This window comes from Arvicanthis niloticus, chromosome 29, assembly GCF_011762505.2.
Source record: "Arvicanthis niloticus isolate mArvNil1 chromosome 29, mArvNil1.pat.X, whole genome shotgun sequence".
Lineage (NCBI taxonomy): Eukaryota > Metazoa > Chordata > Mammalia > Rodentia > Muridae > Arvicanthis > Arvicanthis niloticus.
The window spans coordinates 184,407-204,914 of NC_133437.1; the positions used below are offsets into that span (position 1 = coordinate 184,407).

At 38.7% G+C, this 20,508-nt stretch overlaps 1 protein-coding gene and 1 pseudogene across 1 annotated transcript; both read left to right on the top strand.

Annotated features, from left to right (window-relative positions):
• Positions 1 to 12,396: 12,396 nt before the first annotated feature.
• Positions 12,397 to 13,117, top strand: LOC143440230 (vomeronasal type-1 receptor 1-like; annotated as a pseudogene).
• A 5,671-nt stretch (positions 13,118 to 18,788) lies between these two features.
• LOC143440231 (vomeronasal type-1 receptor 4-like) lies at positions 18,789 to 19,736 on the top strand. The gene has a single exon (XM_076926947.1). It carries the CDS (start codon positions 18,789 to 18,791, stop codon positions 19,734 to 19,736), a length of 948 nt encoding a protein of 315 aa, XP_076783062.1.
• The last annotated feature ends 772 nt before the right edge of the window (positions 19,737 to 20,508 follow it).

A 20,508-nucleotide genomic window follows, 5' to 3' on the forward strand; every position in this document is an offset into this window, starting at 1 on the left:
GAGAGCGGGCAGCCTTGTCTGGTCCTGATTTTAGTGGGATTGCTTCAAGTTTTTCTCCATTTAGTTAGATAGACAAACACTTAGCAAGACGAGCCATAGACCACGGAGACAGTACTCAAATTAATAAAATCAGAAAAGAAAAGGGAGACATAACAACAGAAACTGAGGAAATTCAAAAAATCATCAGATCCTACTACAAAAGCCAATATTCAACAAAACTGGAAAATCTGGATAAATGGACAATTTTCTAAACAAATACCAGGTACCAAAGTTAAATCAGAAGCAGGTAAATCTAAACCGTCTTATAACCCCTGAAGAAATAGCAGCAGTCATTAACAGTCTTCCCACCAAAAAATCCCAGAACCAGATGTTTTTAGTGCAGAATTCTATCAGACCTTCAAGAAAGACCTAATACCAATTCTCTTCAAACTGTTCGACAAAACAGAAACAGAAAGAACACTAACCAAGTATTTCTATGAAGCCATACTTACATTTATAAGTAAACCACAAAAAGTCACAACAAAGAAAGAAAACTTCAGACCAATCTCCCTTATGAATATCAATGCAAAAATACTCAATAAAATTCTCACAAACTGGATCCAAGAACACATCAAAACAACCACACATCCTGATGAAGTAGGCTTTATTTCAGGATTGCAAGGATGCTTCAGTATTCAGAAATCTAGCAACGTAATTCACTATATAAACAAACTCAAAGAAAAAAAAACACATGATCATCTTACTAGATTCTGAAAAAGCATTTGGCAAAATTCACCCTCTCTACATGTTAAAAGTCTTGGAAAGATCAGTAATTCAAGGCCCATACCTAAACATAGTAAAAGCAATATACAGCAAGCCAGTAGGCAACATCAAACTAAATGGAGAAAAACTTGAAGCAATCCCACTAAAATCAGGACCAGACAAGGCTGCCCGCTCTCTCCTTACCTATTCAATATAGTACTGGAAGTCCTAGCTAGAGCAATTAGACCACAAATAGAAGTCAAAGGGATACAAGTAGGAAAGGAAGAAGTCAAAATTTCACTATTTGCAGATGATATGATAGTATACTTAAGTGACCCTAAAACTTCCACCAGAGAACTGCTAAACCTGATAAACAACTTCAGCAACGTGGCTGGATAAAAAATTAACTCAAATAAATCAGTAGCCTTCTTTTACTGAAGGATAAAAGGGCTAAGAAAGAAATTAGAGAAATTATACCCTTCTCAATAGTCACAAATAATATAAAATACCATGGTGTGAATCTAACGAAGCAAGTGAACGATCTGTATGACCAAATCTTCAAGTTTCTGAAGAAAATAATCGAAGATCTCAGAAGATGGAAAAATCTCCTATGCTCAAGGATTGTCAAGATTAATATAGTAAAAATGGCTATCTTGCCAAAAGCAATCTACAGATTCAATGAAATCCGAGTAAAATCCCAACTCATTTCTTCATAGAGTTAGAAAGAGAAATTCTCAAATTCATTAGGAATAAAAAACAACCCAAGGTATCGAAAATTATTCTCAACAATAAAAGAACTTCTGGGAGAATCACCATCCCTGACCACAAGCTGCACTACAGAGCAATAGTGACAAAAACTGCAAGGTATTGGTACAGAGACAGGCAGGATGATCAATGGAATAGAATTGAAGACCCAGAAATGAACCCTATGGTCACTTGATCTTTGACAAAGGAGCTAAAACTGTCCGATGGGAAAAGAACAGCATTTTCAACAAATGGTGCTGGTCGAACTGGAGGTCAGCATGTAGAAGAATGAAAATCGATCCATTCTTATCTAGTTGCACAAAGCTCAAGTCCAAGTAGATAAAGTATTTTCCCATAAAACCAGATACGCTGAACATTATAGAAGAGAATGTGAGGAAGAACGTTGAATACTTAGCCTCAAGGACAGACTTCCTGAACAGAACATCAATGGCTTTTGTTCTAAGATCAAGAATTAACAAATGGGACTCATAAAATTGGAAAGCTAGTTTAAAGTAAAGGATCCTGTCAACATGACAAAACAGGAACCCACCCACAAATTGAGAAAAGATCTTTACCAATACTACATATGATAGAAGGCTAATATTTAATATATAGAAAGAATTCAAGAAAATAAACTCCAGAAAACCAAATAACCCTATTTAAAAATGGGGTACAGAGCTAAACAAAGAATTCTCAACTGAGGAAACTCGAATGGCTGAGAAGCACCTAAAAAATGTTCAACATCCTTTGTCATCAGGAAAATACTAATCAAAAAAACCCTGAGATTCCAACTCACACAAGGCAGAATGGCTAAGATCAAAAACTCAAGTGATAGCAGATGCTAGCAAGGATGTGGAGAAAGAGGAACATGCCTACATTGTTGGTGGGATTGCAAGCTGGTCCAAGCACTCTGGAAATCAGTCTGGCAGTTCCTCAGAAAATTGGACATAGCATTACTTGAGGACCCAGCTATACCACTTTTGGGCATGTACCCAGAAGATGCTCCAACATATAACAAGGACATATGCTCCACTATATTCATAGCAGCACTATTTATAATAGCCAGAAGCTGGAAAGAATCCAGATGTCCTTCAACAGAGGAATGGATAGAGAAATGTGGCACATTTACATGATGGAGTATTACTCAGCTATTAAAAACAATGAATTGGAGAAAGTCTTAGGCAAATGGATAAAACTAGAAAATATCATTCTGAGTGATGCAACCCAATCACAAAGGAAGCCACATAATATGCACTTACTGATAAGTGGATATTAGGCCAAAAGCTTTCAAAACCCAAGATACAACTCACAGACCACATGAATAAGGAAGGCCAAAGTATGGATGCTTCGGTCCTTCTTAGAAGGAGTAACAAAATACTCATGGGAGCCAATATGGAGAAAAAGTGTGGCACAGTAACTGAAAGAGGGGCCATCTGGAGACTGTTCCACCTAGGTATCCATTCCATGTGCAGTCATGAAAGGTAGATGTGAATGTAGATGCCAGGAAATTCATGCTGACAGGAGCCTGGTATAGCTGTCTCCTTAGAGGTCTGCCAGAGCCACACATATACAGAGGCAGATGCTCAAAGCCAGCCATTGAACTTATCATGGGGTTCCTAATGGAGGAGCTAGAGAGAAGAGTGAAGCAGTTGAAGGGGTTTTTGGATCAGTTTAGATGGCCCAGTTTGGGGTAATTCAGTGGGGGTGGTGAGAGTGGGAGGGTGGGTGGGGGAATATCCTCATAGAAGCAGGAAGAGGCGAGATGGGTTAGGGGGTTCCTTGGTAGAGAGAAAATGGTGTAAGGAGGTCACATCTGAAATGTAAATAAAATATCCAATAAAAATACATATACAATAAAAATTTTAAAAATCTTATTTTAAAACAATTTCTCAAAAAATCTCTATAAAGTGATTATTTTATTTTAACAGAGTAGTTTTTTATGGTGACTAATGCAGTCAGTGTGTGTTTTATTATTATGTAAACACAGCCTAAAGGTAGTGATAATAATAGCTTATTATCAAGTTAATAAGCATTCCATAAGAAAAATTTGAGCCAGACCAATTAAACAACAAAAGCAAATAGAGATCAAGGGGATAAATACTGATGACAAGGAAGTCAAGGTATCACGTTTTGCAGATGATGTGATAGTATACATAATCAACCCCTAAAATTCTACCAGAAAGCTCCTACAGCTAACAAACTACTTCAGCAAAGTGGCTGGATATAAATTAACTCAAACAAATCAGTAGCCTTTCTCTACTCAAAGGTTAAATAGACTGAGAAAGAAATTAGGGAAACAACACTCTTCACAATAGTCACAAATAATATAAAATATCTATGTGTGACAGTAACCAAACAAGTGACAGATCTGTATGACAAGAACATCAAAGCCCTGAAGAATGAAATCAAATAAGAACTCAAAAGCTGGATAGATCTCCCATGCTCATGAATTGGCAGGATTAATACAAAAAAATGACCATTTTTTTTTTTTTGGTTTTTCAAGACAGGGTTTCTCTGGCTGCCCTGGAACTCACTCTGTAGACCAGGCTGGCCTCAAACTCAGAAATCTGCCTGCCTTTGCCTTCCAAGTGCTGGGATTAAAGGCGTGCGCCACAACCACCCTGCCGAAAAATGATCATCTTACCTAAAGCAATCTACAAATTCAATGCAATCTCCATCAAAATACTCAATTCTGCATAGAGTGTGAAAGAGCAATTCTCAAATTCATTTGGAATAACAAAAAACCCAGGATATCAAAAACTATTCTCAACAATAAAAGAACTTCTGGGGGAATAACCATTCATGATCTCAAGCTATACTATAGAGCAACAGTGATAAAGGCTGCATGGTATTGACACAGAGACAGGCAGGCAAATCAATGGAATAGAATTGAAGACCGAGAAATGAACCCACACACCTATGGTCACTTGATCTTTGATAAAGCAGCTAAAGCCATCCAGTGGGAAAAAAGACACAATTTTCAACATATGGTGCTGGCTTAGCTGAAGGTCTGCCTGTAAAAGAATGTAAATTGGTTCATTCTTGTCTCCCTGTACAAAGCTCAAGTTCAAATTGTTCAAGGATCTCCACATACAACCAGATACACTGAATCTAATAAAAATAAAATGTGGAGAAGAGTCTAGAATACATAAGCACAAGGAAAGACTTCCTGAACAGGACACCAATGGCTTATGCTCTGAGGTCAACAATCCACAAATGAGACCTTATAAAATTGCAAAGCTTCTATAAGATAAAGGACACTGTCAATAGGACAAAATGACAACCCACCCACAGATTGGGAAAAGATCTTTACCAACATCTAACAGAGGGCTAATATTCAAAATATAGAAAGAACTCAAAAAGTTTGACTCCAGAGAACCAAATAAACCCAATAAATGTGGAGTACAGAGCCAGCCAGAGATTTCTCAGCTAAGAAATTTTGAATGTCTGAGAAACACTTAAAGAAATATTCAACACCCTTAGTCATCAGGGAAATGCAAATCACAACATCTCTCACCAATCAGAACGGCTAAGATAAAAAACTAAGATGAAAGCAGATGTTGGAGAGGATGTGAAGAAAGAGGAACACTTTTTCATTGCTGTTGGGACTACAAGCTGGTACAACTAATTTTGCAAATCATTCTGGTGGTTCCTGAGAAACTTGGAAGTATTTCTACCTGGAGACCCAGCTATAGCACTATTAGGCATATACCAAAAAACTGTTTAAACATATAACAAGGACACATACTCCACTATGTTCTTTGCCTTATTTATAATAAGCAGATGGTGAAAAATACCCAGATGTCCCTCATCAGAGAAGTGAATACAGAAAATGTGGTACACAATGAAGTACTACTCAACAATTAAAAACAGCGATTTCATGAAATTCACAAGCAAATGGATGGAACTAGAAAATATCCTGAGTGAGGCAACCCAGTTAAAAAAGAAGTGGTATGTATTCCCTGATCAGTGGATATTAGCCCAAAACCTCACAATGCACATAGTACAACCCACAGACCATATGTAGCTTAGTAGGAAGGAAGACCAGTGTTGGGAGCCGACTTTTAGCAGAAAGAGGCTATCAGCTTTGCAGCCATCTCAAGCAATATACCCTGAAGTGAGACTTGTTTTTCAACAGCCTACAATAGCTGAAGCACACTTTGATATCCCACATATTTTGTTTTGCTGTTTACTGCTCCCAGCTACAAGGTGCACATGGTATCCATGCCTTCAAGGCATGTGATTCACATGCTCTCCATGTGCTATCCATGCCATATATGCCTGTAAGGCACACATGGTATCCAAGCCTGCAAGGCGCACGGTGCAAGTGCTATCCACGCTATACACGCCTGTAAGGCTTATGTCATATCAACACCTGCAAGGCATGTGGTATCCATGCGCCTACAAGGCACATGGTAAAAGCATATAAATACCCCAGATTTCCCTTCAATAAATGAGACTTGATCAGAACCTCTGTCTTGTCTCCATTCTTCGCGTCACTTGCCCCACACTCTCTCTCACTAGACCCGGACCTGCAGAACAGAGCAGGCTGTTACAGACCATGGTGTGGATGCTTTAGTCCTGCGTTGAGGGAGAAGAGGATGATCCTGAGAGGTGGAGGGAGGGGGATGTGGGAGGGACAGAAGAAGGGGAGAAAATAGGGGGGCAGTATTGCTTACTGGAGGGGATGCGAGAGAGGTACTGAGGGTCAGGAAGTTGAATACAAATGTGTAACATAGAGGATGGCAAACTGGAGATAGGCTCTGGAGGGTCCCAGATACACGGGAAACCCAGGACACAAAAGGGGATGACTTTTGTCAAAATGCACAGAGAAGTGGGAGATAGAGACCACCTATAGGAGATAGGCACTGCCTCTGTGGTGGGATGGGGTAACCCTCCCATTTCAAAGTTTTTAAACCAGAAATGTTCCTGTCCAAAGAAGAACAGGAACAAAAATTGGAGCAGAGACTGAAGGAAGGATCATCTGGGTACTGCCCCACCTGGATATCTATCTTGTTTGCAGACACCAAACCTTACACTTTTGCCTTTGCCAAGAGACACTTGCTGACAAGAACATGACCGTGGCTGGTTTTTGGGAGGGCCAGCCAGCCACTGACCAATGCAATGTGAATGCTTTTAGCCAATCATCAGACTGAGCTTAGGGACCCCAGTAGAGGAGCTGGCAGAAGGACTGGAGGATCTGAGGGGGATTGTAACCTCATAGGAAGAACAACATAGGCTGGCTAGAGCACACAGTGTTTGAAAAAACTAGACCACCACCCAAGAAGTTTACAGTGAGGGATCCATGGCTCCTGATACATATGTAACAGAAGATGGCCTTGCCTTACAGCAATAGGAGGGGAGGCCCTTGGTCCTGTGGAGGTTTGATGCCCCAGTGTAAGTAGATGCTAAAGTGGTGGGGCTGGAGAGGGTAGATGTCTGGAGGAGCACCTTCATACAGGCAAAGGGGAGGAAGGAGAGGGCAGATGTTGAATGGTTGTTTGTGTAGGAGTAACTGGGAAGTGGGATATCATTTGAGATGTATACAAATGGAATGATTAATAAATAAAAATAGAAATAAAATAATAATATCAGAATGAGTCAAGAGTTACTGTTCAGCTCTTACTGGTTGTAGTGCTTGAAGTCTTAGACAAATTTATAAGAAATGAGGAAAAATAAGAGACACAATTCAAAAGAAGACAAAGTAGGCCTGTTTACAGGTGACATGAATATTTAATTTAAATTCTTTAATGAAGTTACTAGAAAATTTATTTTTGATAACTTTAATTAAGGTAGCAAGGTACAATATGAAGAAGCAAACGTTAGTAACTTTTATATGCAGTAATAATGAGCATGCTCATAAACAAGCCAGGAGAAAACTCCCAATCATGATATCCTAAAACTAAAATGCTTGAAAAACCCACCTTAGCTCCTTCCAGCTGAGCCTCTCAGTCACACCTTCTGGCCATCTTCATTACTTTCTGTGAGGCACTGATCAACAGAAACACATTTAGAAAATCCCAGGGCAACCCTGGGTTGAGATTCAAGAAGGAGATGCTCACTATTCTCTTCATTTTCCATTACACTGACTTCCTATAAATCCTGTAGCAGGCTGCTTGCAGGATCCCCTCTTCCCACCATGTGTCCACTCCCTGAGTACTCCACTTCTTGGCGGAGTACTCAGTTGACCCCTACCTCTTTCCTAAAGCCCTTCTTTGTATTTCCTCCTAAACCACCTCCCTTCCTTGCTGCCACCCACTGACCTACAGAAGCATTCTCTACCAAGGACTTCACAGCTGCTACAGCTGTCTAGTGTCCAGAGAGGGCAACAGAAATCAAAGAACAGACCTCCGACCCAACAAAGACAAGACCAGTTATCAACATCAAGAAAGACCTCAAGCATCATAACTCCACATGCTCAAAAATACAAAAAAAGAATAAGCAAAACAATATGTTTCCACCATAACCCACTATCCCTATTATAGTAGGCTCTGAGATTTGCAATATAGTGGAAGCAGTAGAGAAGGACTTCAAAATATCTATTATGAATATGTTCAAGGAATTTGAATAGAGTATGAATAAATCCCTTAATGAAGTCTGTGAAAACACAAAGAAATAGTTAAGTAAAATAATGAAAGCATTTCAAGATGTAAAGGTAGAAATAGAATCAGTAAAGAAAATCCAAACTGAAAAAAAAAGTGTAAATGAAAAATTTAGGATTTCAAACAAAAATCTCAAAGGTTAATCTCACCAACAGAATACAAAGCAGTGAAGAGAGAATCCTGGTAGTTGAAGAGAGAAGAAATGGATATCTCAATCACATGTTAAGTATTTTAAAAATACAGGTGTTAACCCTGCAGAGACGTGATGTGCCAGGATGGAGAGACATGCAGAGGGGTCCCCACATTCACAGAGAAGAAAGGGCTTGGGAGGGGAAAGGATTGTGTGAGGAGGGGCCAGGGTGTAAAATGAATAAATAACTTAGTTAAAGGAAAAATGGAGGCATAAAATATTGAGGAAAACAGGACATCATGAAAAAAACCAAATCTGTGAATGATCGGGATAGGAAAGGAGAAGAAACACAACTCAACATTATGGAAAATATTTTTAACAAAACCATAAAAAAGTTTTCCTAGTCTAAAGAAGAAAGTTTCTATCAAGATACAAGAAGCACAAAACTCCAAATATATAGGACCAGAAAAGAAATTCCCTACAGGACATACTCAAAACACAAAGTGTGCAAAATAAATGAAAAAATATTAAAAGTTGTAAGACTTTGGTTGTCCTAGAACTAGCTCTGTAGACCATGCTGATCTCCAACTCAGAGATCCACCTGCCTCTGCCTCTTGAGTGCTGGGGTAAAAGGCGTGTTTCACCATTACCTGGCTAAGATGAACAAACTTTTATGAAAATTAATGAACAAATATAAAGAGAAGATATCCAAATTAATAAAATTATATATGTGGGGGCTGGAGACATGGCCAAATGGATAACAAAGTTGGCTGCTCTTCCAGAGGACCATGGTTTGATTAATTCCAAGAACCCACAGGGTGGCACACAACAGTGTGCTACAACTTCTAAAGAATCCAAAACCCTCATCTGAACGTTATGAGCACTGCATGCATGTGGTGGACAGGTAACATGCTGGCAACACTTAAGCAGACACACACAATAATAATAGTAATAATACTACTAATGCTACTATTAATAATATAAAGACAAAAGAACCAGTGTAACCACTTGTACCTTATTATAAAATAGTATAATAAAACCAGAAATAAGTAGTAACAGAATTTGCACAAAGATTTGAAGACTGAACACTACAACTTTAAATGAACAGTGGATCATTGCAGACATGAACAGGGAAATGTAGAAATTTCTGGCCTCAGATGATAATGTGATAATTGGTGTGAGCCACCACTGCTCAGCTGTAATTTTGTAATTTTCCTGTCTTTACATAATGTATATCATCATTGTGTTTGTATACTTCCTACTGCCTCCTCTACTTCCCTTCTCATGCTCATTGAAACCTATTTCCATTCATTTTTCTTTTTCTGAAACAGAGTCTTACTGCAGCATTGGCTGGCCATTGACTTGCTATATAGAGCAGGCTGGCTTTGAAGTTAGCTCTCTGCTTCTGCCCCCTGCCCCGGTCCCACCTGTGCCCTTGTTCCTGGCCCTACCTCTGCCTCTGTCTCCCAAGATCTGGGAATATAGGAACCCACTACACCCAGCCACTTCTCCTTTTTGGCATTCAAGTCTTGAGTATGTGAACACCACTATGGGGTGTTCATGGTTGTCATGACCATGTCATAACCAAGAGACAGCATTTCATGACATTGTTGCTTTTGACCTTAGAATGTTTGCTCTCTCCTTGCAGTGTTCCTGGGTCTTGAAAAAGATATAATAGATATCATGTTTATGTCTCCAGACATACTGGCCAGTTATTCCAAGCAATTTGAACACTTGTGAATCTCCATGTTAAACATCAACCTCTGATAAGAAGGTTTTGTGATCTGGGCTGAACTAAGACTTGTCTGTAAGTATAAGCATAATATTTGGTATGGCAGATGGACTAGTGTGTGTTTTGCAAAACTGAGCAATCTTAAAATCAAACTCTATTGTTGAGCAAAGATGTAATACAACCATGACTAATTCATGCACTATGTGGTCAAAATAAAACTTCAAATGTTCGTTCATATTCTCTATGGACCTTAAGAGCAAAAGGCACAGTGATCTCCACTAGAAGAGTTTGAGTGTTCTCTGTGGACCTTCTTGGAATTCAGCTTTTATTTTAACAGCTGTGATAATTCCCACCACTGTCTTAACTTTTAATGTCTTCCTCGGTCTTCAAGTTTACTTTCTGATATGGTAAACCTTGGGAAAACCCACAGCTTCAGATTTTACATTTATTATTTTAAAGGTATCTAGGAGATCGAAGTTTTCCTCTGGTTTCATCTAAGTAATGTGCAGTAAATAAGTTTATTGCTACCATGGATGAAAAGCTGGTTCATGTCCACTGGGAGGAAGAATCCTGACATCCAGTCCTTGATTTAGCCAGACCTCCTGCCTGGCAGCCTTTCCAAGGCACATTCTATCCATGGGATTCACACTGCCCTGAGGGCTCCCATTACTCAGCACTCAGAGCCAGAGGAAGGCATGATGAGCTTCACACTGATCCTCTTCCCCAGTCTACCCTGTTCTAGACTTTGGACAGTTCTTCCTTCAGATTTCCTTTTCTCCTATATTTCTTTTCAGATAGCTAAACTATATCATTTTTTTGTTTTTCTTACCAACTCTTGTCTTTAGTTCATAATATTTTCATTATTTTCCTACTTTCATTTGCTTATTTATTTATTCATTTGCATGTGTTGAAGACTTCACCCCATGCCCTTTATCCTTCTGTTTCCATCTAAACTATCTACACTTTCATTAGAGTTAAATCTCATAGAGTGTATGCAGTGTAGTAAAGAGTACATTTCTATTGTTCCTTTGAACACTCGAGCTATATGCTCATTAGCATTTACATTTTATCCATCAATTACCTTCGATATGTTTGTGTTTTTGTTAAAATATGGACATACTAACAGGTCACTGGAATGTAACGTTTTGGTGATGACTTATGACATATTTGATATGTAATAGAAAACATTATTTAGTATATTTAGTCCAATTTTGTGTTTGTTGTTGATGTTGTTGTTTCATTGATGCTTTTTGAAATCTTATTGACAGATACACATCCTATCTGTATATTGTACTATGAATTTGATTTCATACACAAGCATGACTTTCATGACATTTGCCCATAGTTCCCTACTGTATCACTCTGCCAATTCTATTTCTCTCACATAGCTAAGAATCACCCCATTGGGTTTTTGAATTTCTCCTCCAGATTCCATATTTGAAGATATATGTCCTGTTTATCTGTGTAAGGACTCTTTATTTCACATAACACATTGATCTGAAATTCTGTTCATTTCCCTACAAATAATAAAAGAATCACAGGAAAATATATTTCTCTGAGAATGTGCTCAACACTGGGCTATGTATTTTATTAACCATTTCTTTGTGTTCTGAATAACAGAAGCTCTATACGGGGATACAGACCCCCAAATGACCCAAGGGTTGGGACTCAGAAACAAATCCCAAATGAAAAATCTTTCATTGAGAATTGATGTTTAGTTTATTCTTTTTCTTTTATATGTACAGTATTTGGCTTGCATGTATGTTTGTGAAGTATGTGTGCATGTACATTTCTGATGTGTGTCCATGTCTGGTGTCACAGAGGCAGGAAGACGGTATCACATCCCCTGGAAATAGACTTATAATTGTAAACCTCAAAGTGAGTACTGGATTCTGTTCTGGGTTCTCTGGAAGAGCAGCTGGTGCTCTTTACCTCCGAACAATCAACCACTTCGTGGCTCACGACCATTTGAAATGGATTCAATGCCCTTTTCTGGCATGTCTGAAGATAGCCATAGTGTACTTATATACATAAAAGACAAAATAATTCTTTTAAAAATATACACTGTAATCTACTGAATAAAAACTCTTTATAGTATGCAAATTTGCCTTTCAGGTCATTAACATTCTGCTTCTTTTTTGTTTGTTTGTTTGTTTTCGTTTTTCAAGACAGGTTTCTCTGTATAGCCCTAGCTGTCCTAGAACTCACTCTGTAGACCAGGCTTGCCTCGAACTCAAAAATCCGCCTGCCTCTGCCTCCCAAGTGCTGGGATTAAAGGTGTGCACCACCACCACCTGGCAACATTCTGCTTCTTAATATAACAGCCCTCAGAAGATTTTTACTTTAATCCCACCTATCTTACTACTTTCTATCATTTCCCATAAACATCAGTATGTAACTAGCTTTATACTTCAACCTGATTCCTTTTCAGTGAAGGCCTGACTGAGATGATGTTTCCAAGCAACACCCTCTAGGAGTTTTCTTCATATCCCAGCTCTGTGTGGGTGTCATAGGGAACTCATTCCTCTTCATGCTGCATGTGTACAAATTCTTGGTCAAAGCTCACTTTAGCAGACCTATCGATCCCATTTTCATGTACCTGATGATAGTCAATATGTTGGCAATCATATTTGCTATGATACCATATATCACATCATCCTCTGGAGTACCCAGTTTTCTAGGTGATAGTGGCTGTAAGGCCATTGAGTATGTCTACATAGTCACCCGGGCTAAGTGGTAGCACTTCTATTCTAAGTGCATTCCAAGCCATCACCATCACTCCCAGTAATTCTAAGTGGATGGGGCTTAATCCTAAACTCTCAACTTGGACTTTTTGCTCTTTCCTGTTTTCCTGCTTCATTAATTTGGTCATATATGTGCAACTCATTGAGACCCTGATAGCAAAAACCACTTTACTCTGATGTTGATTATAGATAGTCTCATGTTTGTTGTGGAAGTGGTCCAGTTGAATACCCCAATCCAGGATTATTCCTGAGTGTTATTATAATAACACATCTGTTCTTTCTGGCAGTCAAGACAGACAAAAATTCTAGTGTTGAAGGAAAGAATAAACACATAGACCCAATCATGACTACAGAAGTATTGGAATTTTATAGCTGCTTGGGAGGTGGAATGGTTTTCATTAATCTGTGGCCTGTATTATACTGACCACACTATAGGACAGGAACAACACAAAGAATAGCTGGACTCAAAGGGTTAAGAGAAGAACACACACACACATGCACACACACACATGCACACATGTACATACACACATTAGAGAGAAAGAGAGAGAGAGAGAACATAACAATGGTTTAGTGTGGTTATTGAGTCAGGTGTGTAACTGGAGAAACTGGGAAGGGTAAATCTGATCAAATTGTTCTACATGAAGTTCCAAATAATCTGAAAGAATATTTTAAAAACAATTTGTATTTATCTCTTTGCTAAGCTGTGGAGTCTTCAAACAATCTAATATTCAATCACTGTTGACATAGGATCCCATGATCTCATATTTTACCTGTGTGATAGAAGGCAAAATTGATATATTCATGGAATTGAACACAATATAGTAGTGAAAAATGAAGTAAGTACAGCTTCAAAATTATGTTCTTACCACCACAAAATGATATTTTTAAAGATAGAACTTAAATTTCATCCACTGAGAATAAAAGTCTCTAAATTCTCAGTTATATACTATAATTTGTTTATTTGTTTGTTTGCTTGCTTGCTTGCTTGCCCTTGGGTCAGGCTATGTAACCCTGCCTGTCCAGAAACTCACTGTGAAGACCAGGCTGGCATAGAACTCATGGAAAGACAGTCATCTCTACATCCCAAGTGTTCCACCATACCTGACCAATTTTTTGCTTTTAATTCTTAATTTGAGCCATTAAACCTAAAAGTAAAGATATATGAAATGTTCACAATGGTTGCTCCATGAGGGAAGAAAGGGTTACAGTGACATAAGTACACATTAGTGGATAAAAAGTTACTTGCCATGTGTGATATGTATAATTTCATGTTGCAGCAAGCAATTATTAGAAATATTTAACACAATAATTAGAGAAATATCTTATAATCATAGGAAGGAATTTCAAATAAGAGTCTAGGGGAAACAAAGTGTCTTATATCATGACTAATCCCTGTATGGGGGCAAAAGTCAAATTCACCCTCTGGAATCATGTCTCTGTGGAGCAAGGAGAATTTCAAAGCACTCCGTGGGAGTAGATGACACGATGGTCTCCCATGGAACAGAGAGTGTATTCTTTGGAGTCCTATTCAGTGCTCAGCCTGTTTGAATGGCTGTGGTGGCATCCCCCACTACAGAAGAGCTAACTTTTAATGACTTTCCAGCTCCCAGAGTGGACTCTCTGGTGTAGCTCAACTTGGGGAAAGGTGTGTCCTCAAAGGCACCTGGCCTAGACAACTTATTAAGTTCACCAGGAGACTCATTTTAAAGGTAGAAGACTGATATATTATTCCTCTGGGTGGCCCCAAAGGATGCACTAAAACAAGGCCATCAAAGCCTCAGGTACCACGGGGGGTGGGGGGCAAGTCAATTGGAAAGAGACATGCTGCATTCTGTGTGCAGTTTGATCATGGGTGTGTGTAGGAAGCTTTACCAGCACATCTCTTTGTGGGATGGAGTCACATCCAGTGAGAATGCCATGACATCCTAGCCTGAGACTGAGAGGGAAGTACAAAGAACTTGTCAGTGTCCTGGTTTCCCAGCGTCCTTGTGCAGACTGTGATCTTAGCAGATATTTTGTCTCATGTCTACTATCATGTATTTCTTCATTCTTATTTTCTCTACATCTCTTTACCTTTATGCATGTTTACCATTTTCTATTCTTTATCTTAGCATGTATTCTAGATGTGCTGGTGTAGGACCCCATCTTCTAATCTTTTCACAAGCATTTGCATTGGCCTCCTGCCTTCTACATTTGATTGCGGATACTGTTTCCCCTGTCCAGGGCAGTGCACAGCCTCACAGGGGCTTATTCTTTACAAGATACTCACAACATTCAAACTCCTTTCTCCTGTCACTCCTCTCAAAGCATGTCCTCTTTCCAGTGTGGTCAGAAATGTTACAACTAAGTTGTGAGCTGCCACCTTAGCTCTGCAGACTGCCGTGGTCTGTGCTTGTCTTGAGAGGCACTGACATCACCATCAAATGGAAGAGTACTGTGCTGGGCACAGCAGCTCTGGTTGAAAAGCCAGTTACTGCCACAGCTATGAATCTGTCATTTTGAGCTTTCCTGGCTTTTGAGGTTGTTGACTGGTGAGCTGATGTCATTCTCACAGGGCTGTCTTGGAGGGAGGGCCAGCAATCTACAGTTATAACATGTAAGATTGGTTCTGGGGTTCGTGTTGTTTATATATCTTGACCATGATATGTCTTTTGTGTGGCTCCTTTCTGGTCCTGTCTACTTATGGTGTGTTTGGACTATCATTTCTTCTGAAGGTTTGGGAAGCATCAGCTCTATTTCTGTTGGTTATCTTATCAGTGCCTGTAGATTTTATCCCATCATGTTCTACCTCACTGGGAGTGGTTGAGTGTATTGCACAGATCTGGAAAAGCTCATTCCTTCCTTTATATATACACCTCAGTGTATGGTTGTCTTGATGTTATCTCCCAGTCTGAAAATTTTTTCTCAGCTTGCTCTCATGGGCTTCTGTTTTTAGCCATGCTTTTGACTAGATTGAGTGGGTCTGTCATCTGCCAAGTTTCTGTTTGCTGCAAGAGTTCTAATTACCTTGCCAACTTTCTCCTTTGTGTCTTTAATTGTACTCTCAGATTGCTGGGCCTTTCATCAACTCTGCCAACTTTCTCATTGGGGGCCAGAAATGATCTGCACACTTCTTTCATCAGTCTGGGCAATGCCATGGATACACTGTGCACTAATACTCTGAAATGGTTTTTGTAAATTGTACCCCCACCCCTTTCCTTGATTCTAGTTCTATTTCTTCTATTCTAGTTCTATTGTTCTATTTGGAGGTGTGATGACAGTGAATGTTTTCTCATACGTGTGTGTGTGTGTGTGTGTGTGTGTGTGTGTGTGTGTGTGTGTGTGTGTGTTTGCACATTGTTGGGGTGGATGTTCTTATCTGGTTTTTAACTCTCATTTTCCCTATCCATTTTGCCTCTTTTATTGTGTCTGTCCAGTGTGCTGTCTTCAGCTGAATTTATGTTTCCTATTGCAGTATGTGAGGTGGGGAGAGAGAAAAACAGCAGCAGTTGCAGTGATTGACAGCTAGTCCAGCTTAACCTGAAATAGAACAATTGTGCTTCACCTGTGGTTCCAGTAAGGTCCAGAGAAAGTGGAAGCAGAGAGCCTTGTCTCCATGTGTTCTCCTTCTAGGCAAGCCTTTCATCTGGACTGCACCCAGTTTATAGGCAAAGGTCTCATGTTCCATTGACTCTACATTCTCAGCCAGTAAATGGTAGGGAAGGTTACTTTATTCAGGGAATTTACAGAGACTCAGCCTCAGGCTCTGGTGTCTCATTTCTGCTTTGTCTCTACAGCCCATGATGCTTTGACATTTACACCTATGTTGCATCCAGATACAAGGCACATCACTGTAGCTCAGCTAGTTTCCCTTCTGTTTACCTGAATATGGATTGTGTGTATTGGCTTGTGTTGAGATCTGTGCATAGAAGAGGCCAAGGTCATTTCTAAGTTTCTAAATTTTTAATTAAAGTATTCTGGGTGTATTAGATCCCTCCACATTCATACCTGAGGGACAGTGGACCTAGATGTCATGTATGTGACATGATTTGTACAAAGAACCTCTCCTGTTTATCTTGTGTCTAGGAACATCAATTATTTGTGTCCACCCTTGTCCCTGTTTGGTCACAAGGCCTAGTCTAGGATCTTAATCTGAAAAGCCATCCTTGGAATGAGAATCTGCTTAAGGGTATAAATTGCACCCTGTGTATGATGAGCATGTAACTGAGCCTGGGTGGTTAAGGTTACACTGAAATGCTGGCTGGCCTTGATTGACTCTAGCACACAGCTGAACTAGACTGGAACAGAGTCACTCAGCTGCTCTGTGGCCCACAGCCCAGATCTAGGTCTGCAGTGTTGCTTCTTGTGTGCAAAGAGGTGTCACTCTGTGACTCCATCTCATTGATTTTATCTCTTAGGACACTTCAGGATCAATGCAAATTTTTATGTCTGTATCTCCTCAACATGTACCAGTTTCATTGGTACTATGCATGAGAATGCCAAAATGATCTTTCATAAAGGTATACCAAATATTACTCTTGCATGTTGTATCACTTAGCAAGACACTTAATTCCTGATCAGATCTGGTTTCTCTATCATGTCATGAATACTGGTTTATCCAGAAAATTCTTTGGTTGAGATTTTGTTTTGTACAGTTGGATTGTTAGGTATAGTTTTACCCTTTTTATTTCAGGAACTTTTACAAGTTGTGGAAAACTCATTGTCCCAAACACTGACTTTTGTCTCAGAAAATAAAGTTAGAGGCAGGGAGCTAAAAGTCTATATCTGGACAGCTTAGATAGGTGATTGTTGAAATGATCCTTTTCCTAACAGAGTTTTGTTATAGAGTCCTAACCAAGGTTAGAACTGTGAATGCCAACATGCTTGTTCTGTGCTATAGTATTCTATAGAAAGTAACTAAGTATGTCAAATAACTAAGAATATATTTGTTTAGAGAGGAAGTACAAGGGCAATAGCAAAGCCTTCATTGACATGGAGAAATGATGCAGCATTTATCTTTCTGAGACAGAGTTACTTCACTCAGGATGATTGTATGTAGCTCCCTCCATTCACCTGCAGACTTCATGAATGATATATATGAAATATATATATATATATATATATTATATATTTATATTTTTACATATTTTATATATTATATATTTATATATATGAAATATGTGTTTCATATATATTATATATTTATATATATGAAATATGTGTTTCATATATATATATGTGTTTCATATATATATATATCCAGTCCAGCTGAGATGTGTGCTAGAGTCAATCAAAGCCAATCAGCATTCCAGTGCAACCTTAACCACCGAGTCTCATATATCATAAATCACATTTTTATTATCCATTAATTTGGTAAACAGAGCATCCATGAACATGAATGAACAAGTGTCTCTGTAGTGAGCTGTGTCATCCTTTGGTCATATGCCAAAATGTGGTATGTAGCTGGATCTTGTGGTAGATCCATTTTCAGCTGTTTGTGGAACCCTAAACTGATTTCCATTTTTGATGTACCACTTAGCACTCTGGGAAAGTCTTTTCCTTTCCTCCCCAGCATGTGATATCATTTGTTTTACTGATCTTGACCTTTCTGAGTAAGGTGAAATTTCAAAATAGTTTTAGTTTACATTTCCCTGAGGATTAACGATGTGGACACTTAAAAAACAAGTGTTTCTCAGCCATTTGTCTTACATTTGTCTTTTGAGAACTCTACATTTAATTATATACCTTAAAATTTTTGATTATTTGTTTTCTTGATGTTCAGGATTTTAGTTCTGTATAAGTCTATTTTTATGTGAGTCAAATATGCCCTGGTTCATATACTAACATGATAGGTGTTTCCATATAAGTTCTTTAACCCTGACTTTTTTTACTCTCATGTTGTCAGAAATATGGATTCTACTTCTTGGAAGAGTTACCTCTGAGGGTCATCTGTAGAATGTGCATTTCACTACCATCTCCTTGTGCTGATCTTTCGATCACTGTATCTACCTAGTCCATTAATTTTAACTTTACAACACTATGCATTTATATTATTTATATTTGCTTGATTTGCCTTATCCTAGCAGAAGATTACTGAAAACTTCATTAAGATAATGTTTCCAAGAGACCTAATTTCTGGATTCTTCCTCCTGTTAGAAATTTTCATTGGATTCATGGGAAACTTGCTTCTCTTCATACTATACATGTACATCTTCTTAACTCATCCTCGTCAGAAGAAGCCCATAGATATGATCTTCACACATCTAATGCTTGTCAATGTTTTGAGCATTGTGTTCAGGTTGATACCAGATGTCATGGCATCCTTTGCAGTCAGGCTCCTTTTCCATGATGTTGTGTGTAAGGCAGTTTTGTATGCATACAGTGTTACTAGGGGCCTTTCCATTTGCACTACTTCTCTACTGAGTGCATTTCAAGCCATCACTATCAGTTCTAACCATTCCAAGTGGACATGGTTTAACTCCAAGCTCGAGTCATGCATTTTTCCATCCCTCATCATCATCTGGATCATCAACACATTTCTTTATCTTCCAATGGTTGAAAATGTAAAGGAACAACTCAACCTCACTGTTGTGGTTTCTAGGTATTCCCAGATATACTGCCAAAGTAGCCAGGTTCGCTATCACTCCACCATGTCACTTGTAACTGCACTAATGATTAGAGACATTCTGTTTGTGTTTCTCATGATGTGGTCCAGCCTTTACATGGTGAGCCTCCTCTTCAGACACAGTAGGAGAACACAGCATATCCACAATTTCAGTGTGTCTCTCCATGCATCTTCTGAAAAGAGAGCCACTCACAGCATCCTTCTGCTTGTGGGTTTCTTTGTGTTTTTCTATTGTTCAAATACCTTTGTCAGTTTCTATTTGTTATATAGACCTAAGAACAACCCAGTATTGGATGTAATTACTAGAGTTTTATCTTCAGGCTACCCAACCATCTGTCCTTATGTTATGATGAACAATAGAAAAATTATTTCCGAATTCATTTCTTCCCTATCAAACTCTGAATGTTTCTTTTCTACAAGAGGATGCTATGTCTAATTTGAAATCCTAAACTTACTTCTGCCTTGGAGGATTATCACATCTGACAAAAATAAACATGGTTCCTGAGAACCTAATATTCACACACAGTAAGAATTAACAGATACTGCTTTGATTGTTTGTTTGTTTTTGGTTGTTCTGACAGGGTTTCTCTGTATGGCTATGGCTGTCCTTGAACTCTCTTTGTAGAACAGGCTGGGTTCAAACTCAGAGATTCACTTGCCTTTGTCTCTGGAGTGCTGGGATTATCTTGGCTAAGCACTACATTTTTTAAAGGACAGGTTCTCATGTAGGCTGTGCTGGTCTAAAACTCATTATGTACTGGAGATGACCTTGAACTCCTGTTCTTCTTGACCCACCTCCTAAGTACTGGGATTACAGGCATGTAGTCATATATTTTTAAAAGTGATGGTATGTTTTTTAATATGAGACTTGGAAGATTTCATAGGAACAAACATACATTAATAAATTAAGTTTTATATGACTTTTATACTGACCAAATTCAGTATGGAATAGTGTTATAATTAACTTTATATGTATATATGAACTCTTTTAATATTGAACAGAGAATATTCAATAGATAATGCTCCTAAATTTTAAGTGCAATGAAACCTGATGTCATTTTATAGCACAAAATCACATTGTTTATTCCAAGTGACCTGCAACCTGCTTGGTTTTCCCTGCTTGGTGCAAATGTTTTGATTTTTTTTCTCATGAGGTTTGTAAAGCATTTTATGGGCTGTAACATCCAAGCATCTTGAACTGCCCAACA

Bases quoted from the DNA above. Each gene is read 5' to 3' on its own strand.
- LOC143440231 (XM_076926947.1), top strand. From the start codon at position 18,789: ATGTTTCCAAGAGACCTAATTTCTGGATTCTTCCTCCTGTTAGAAATT.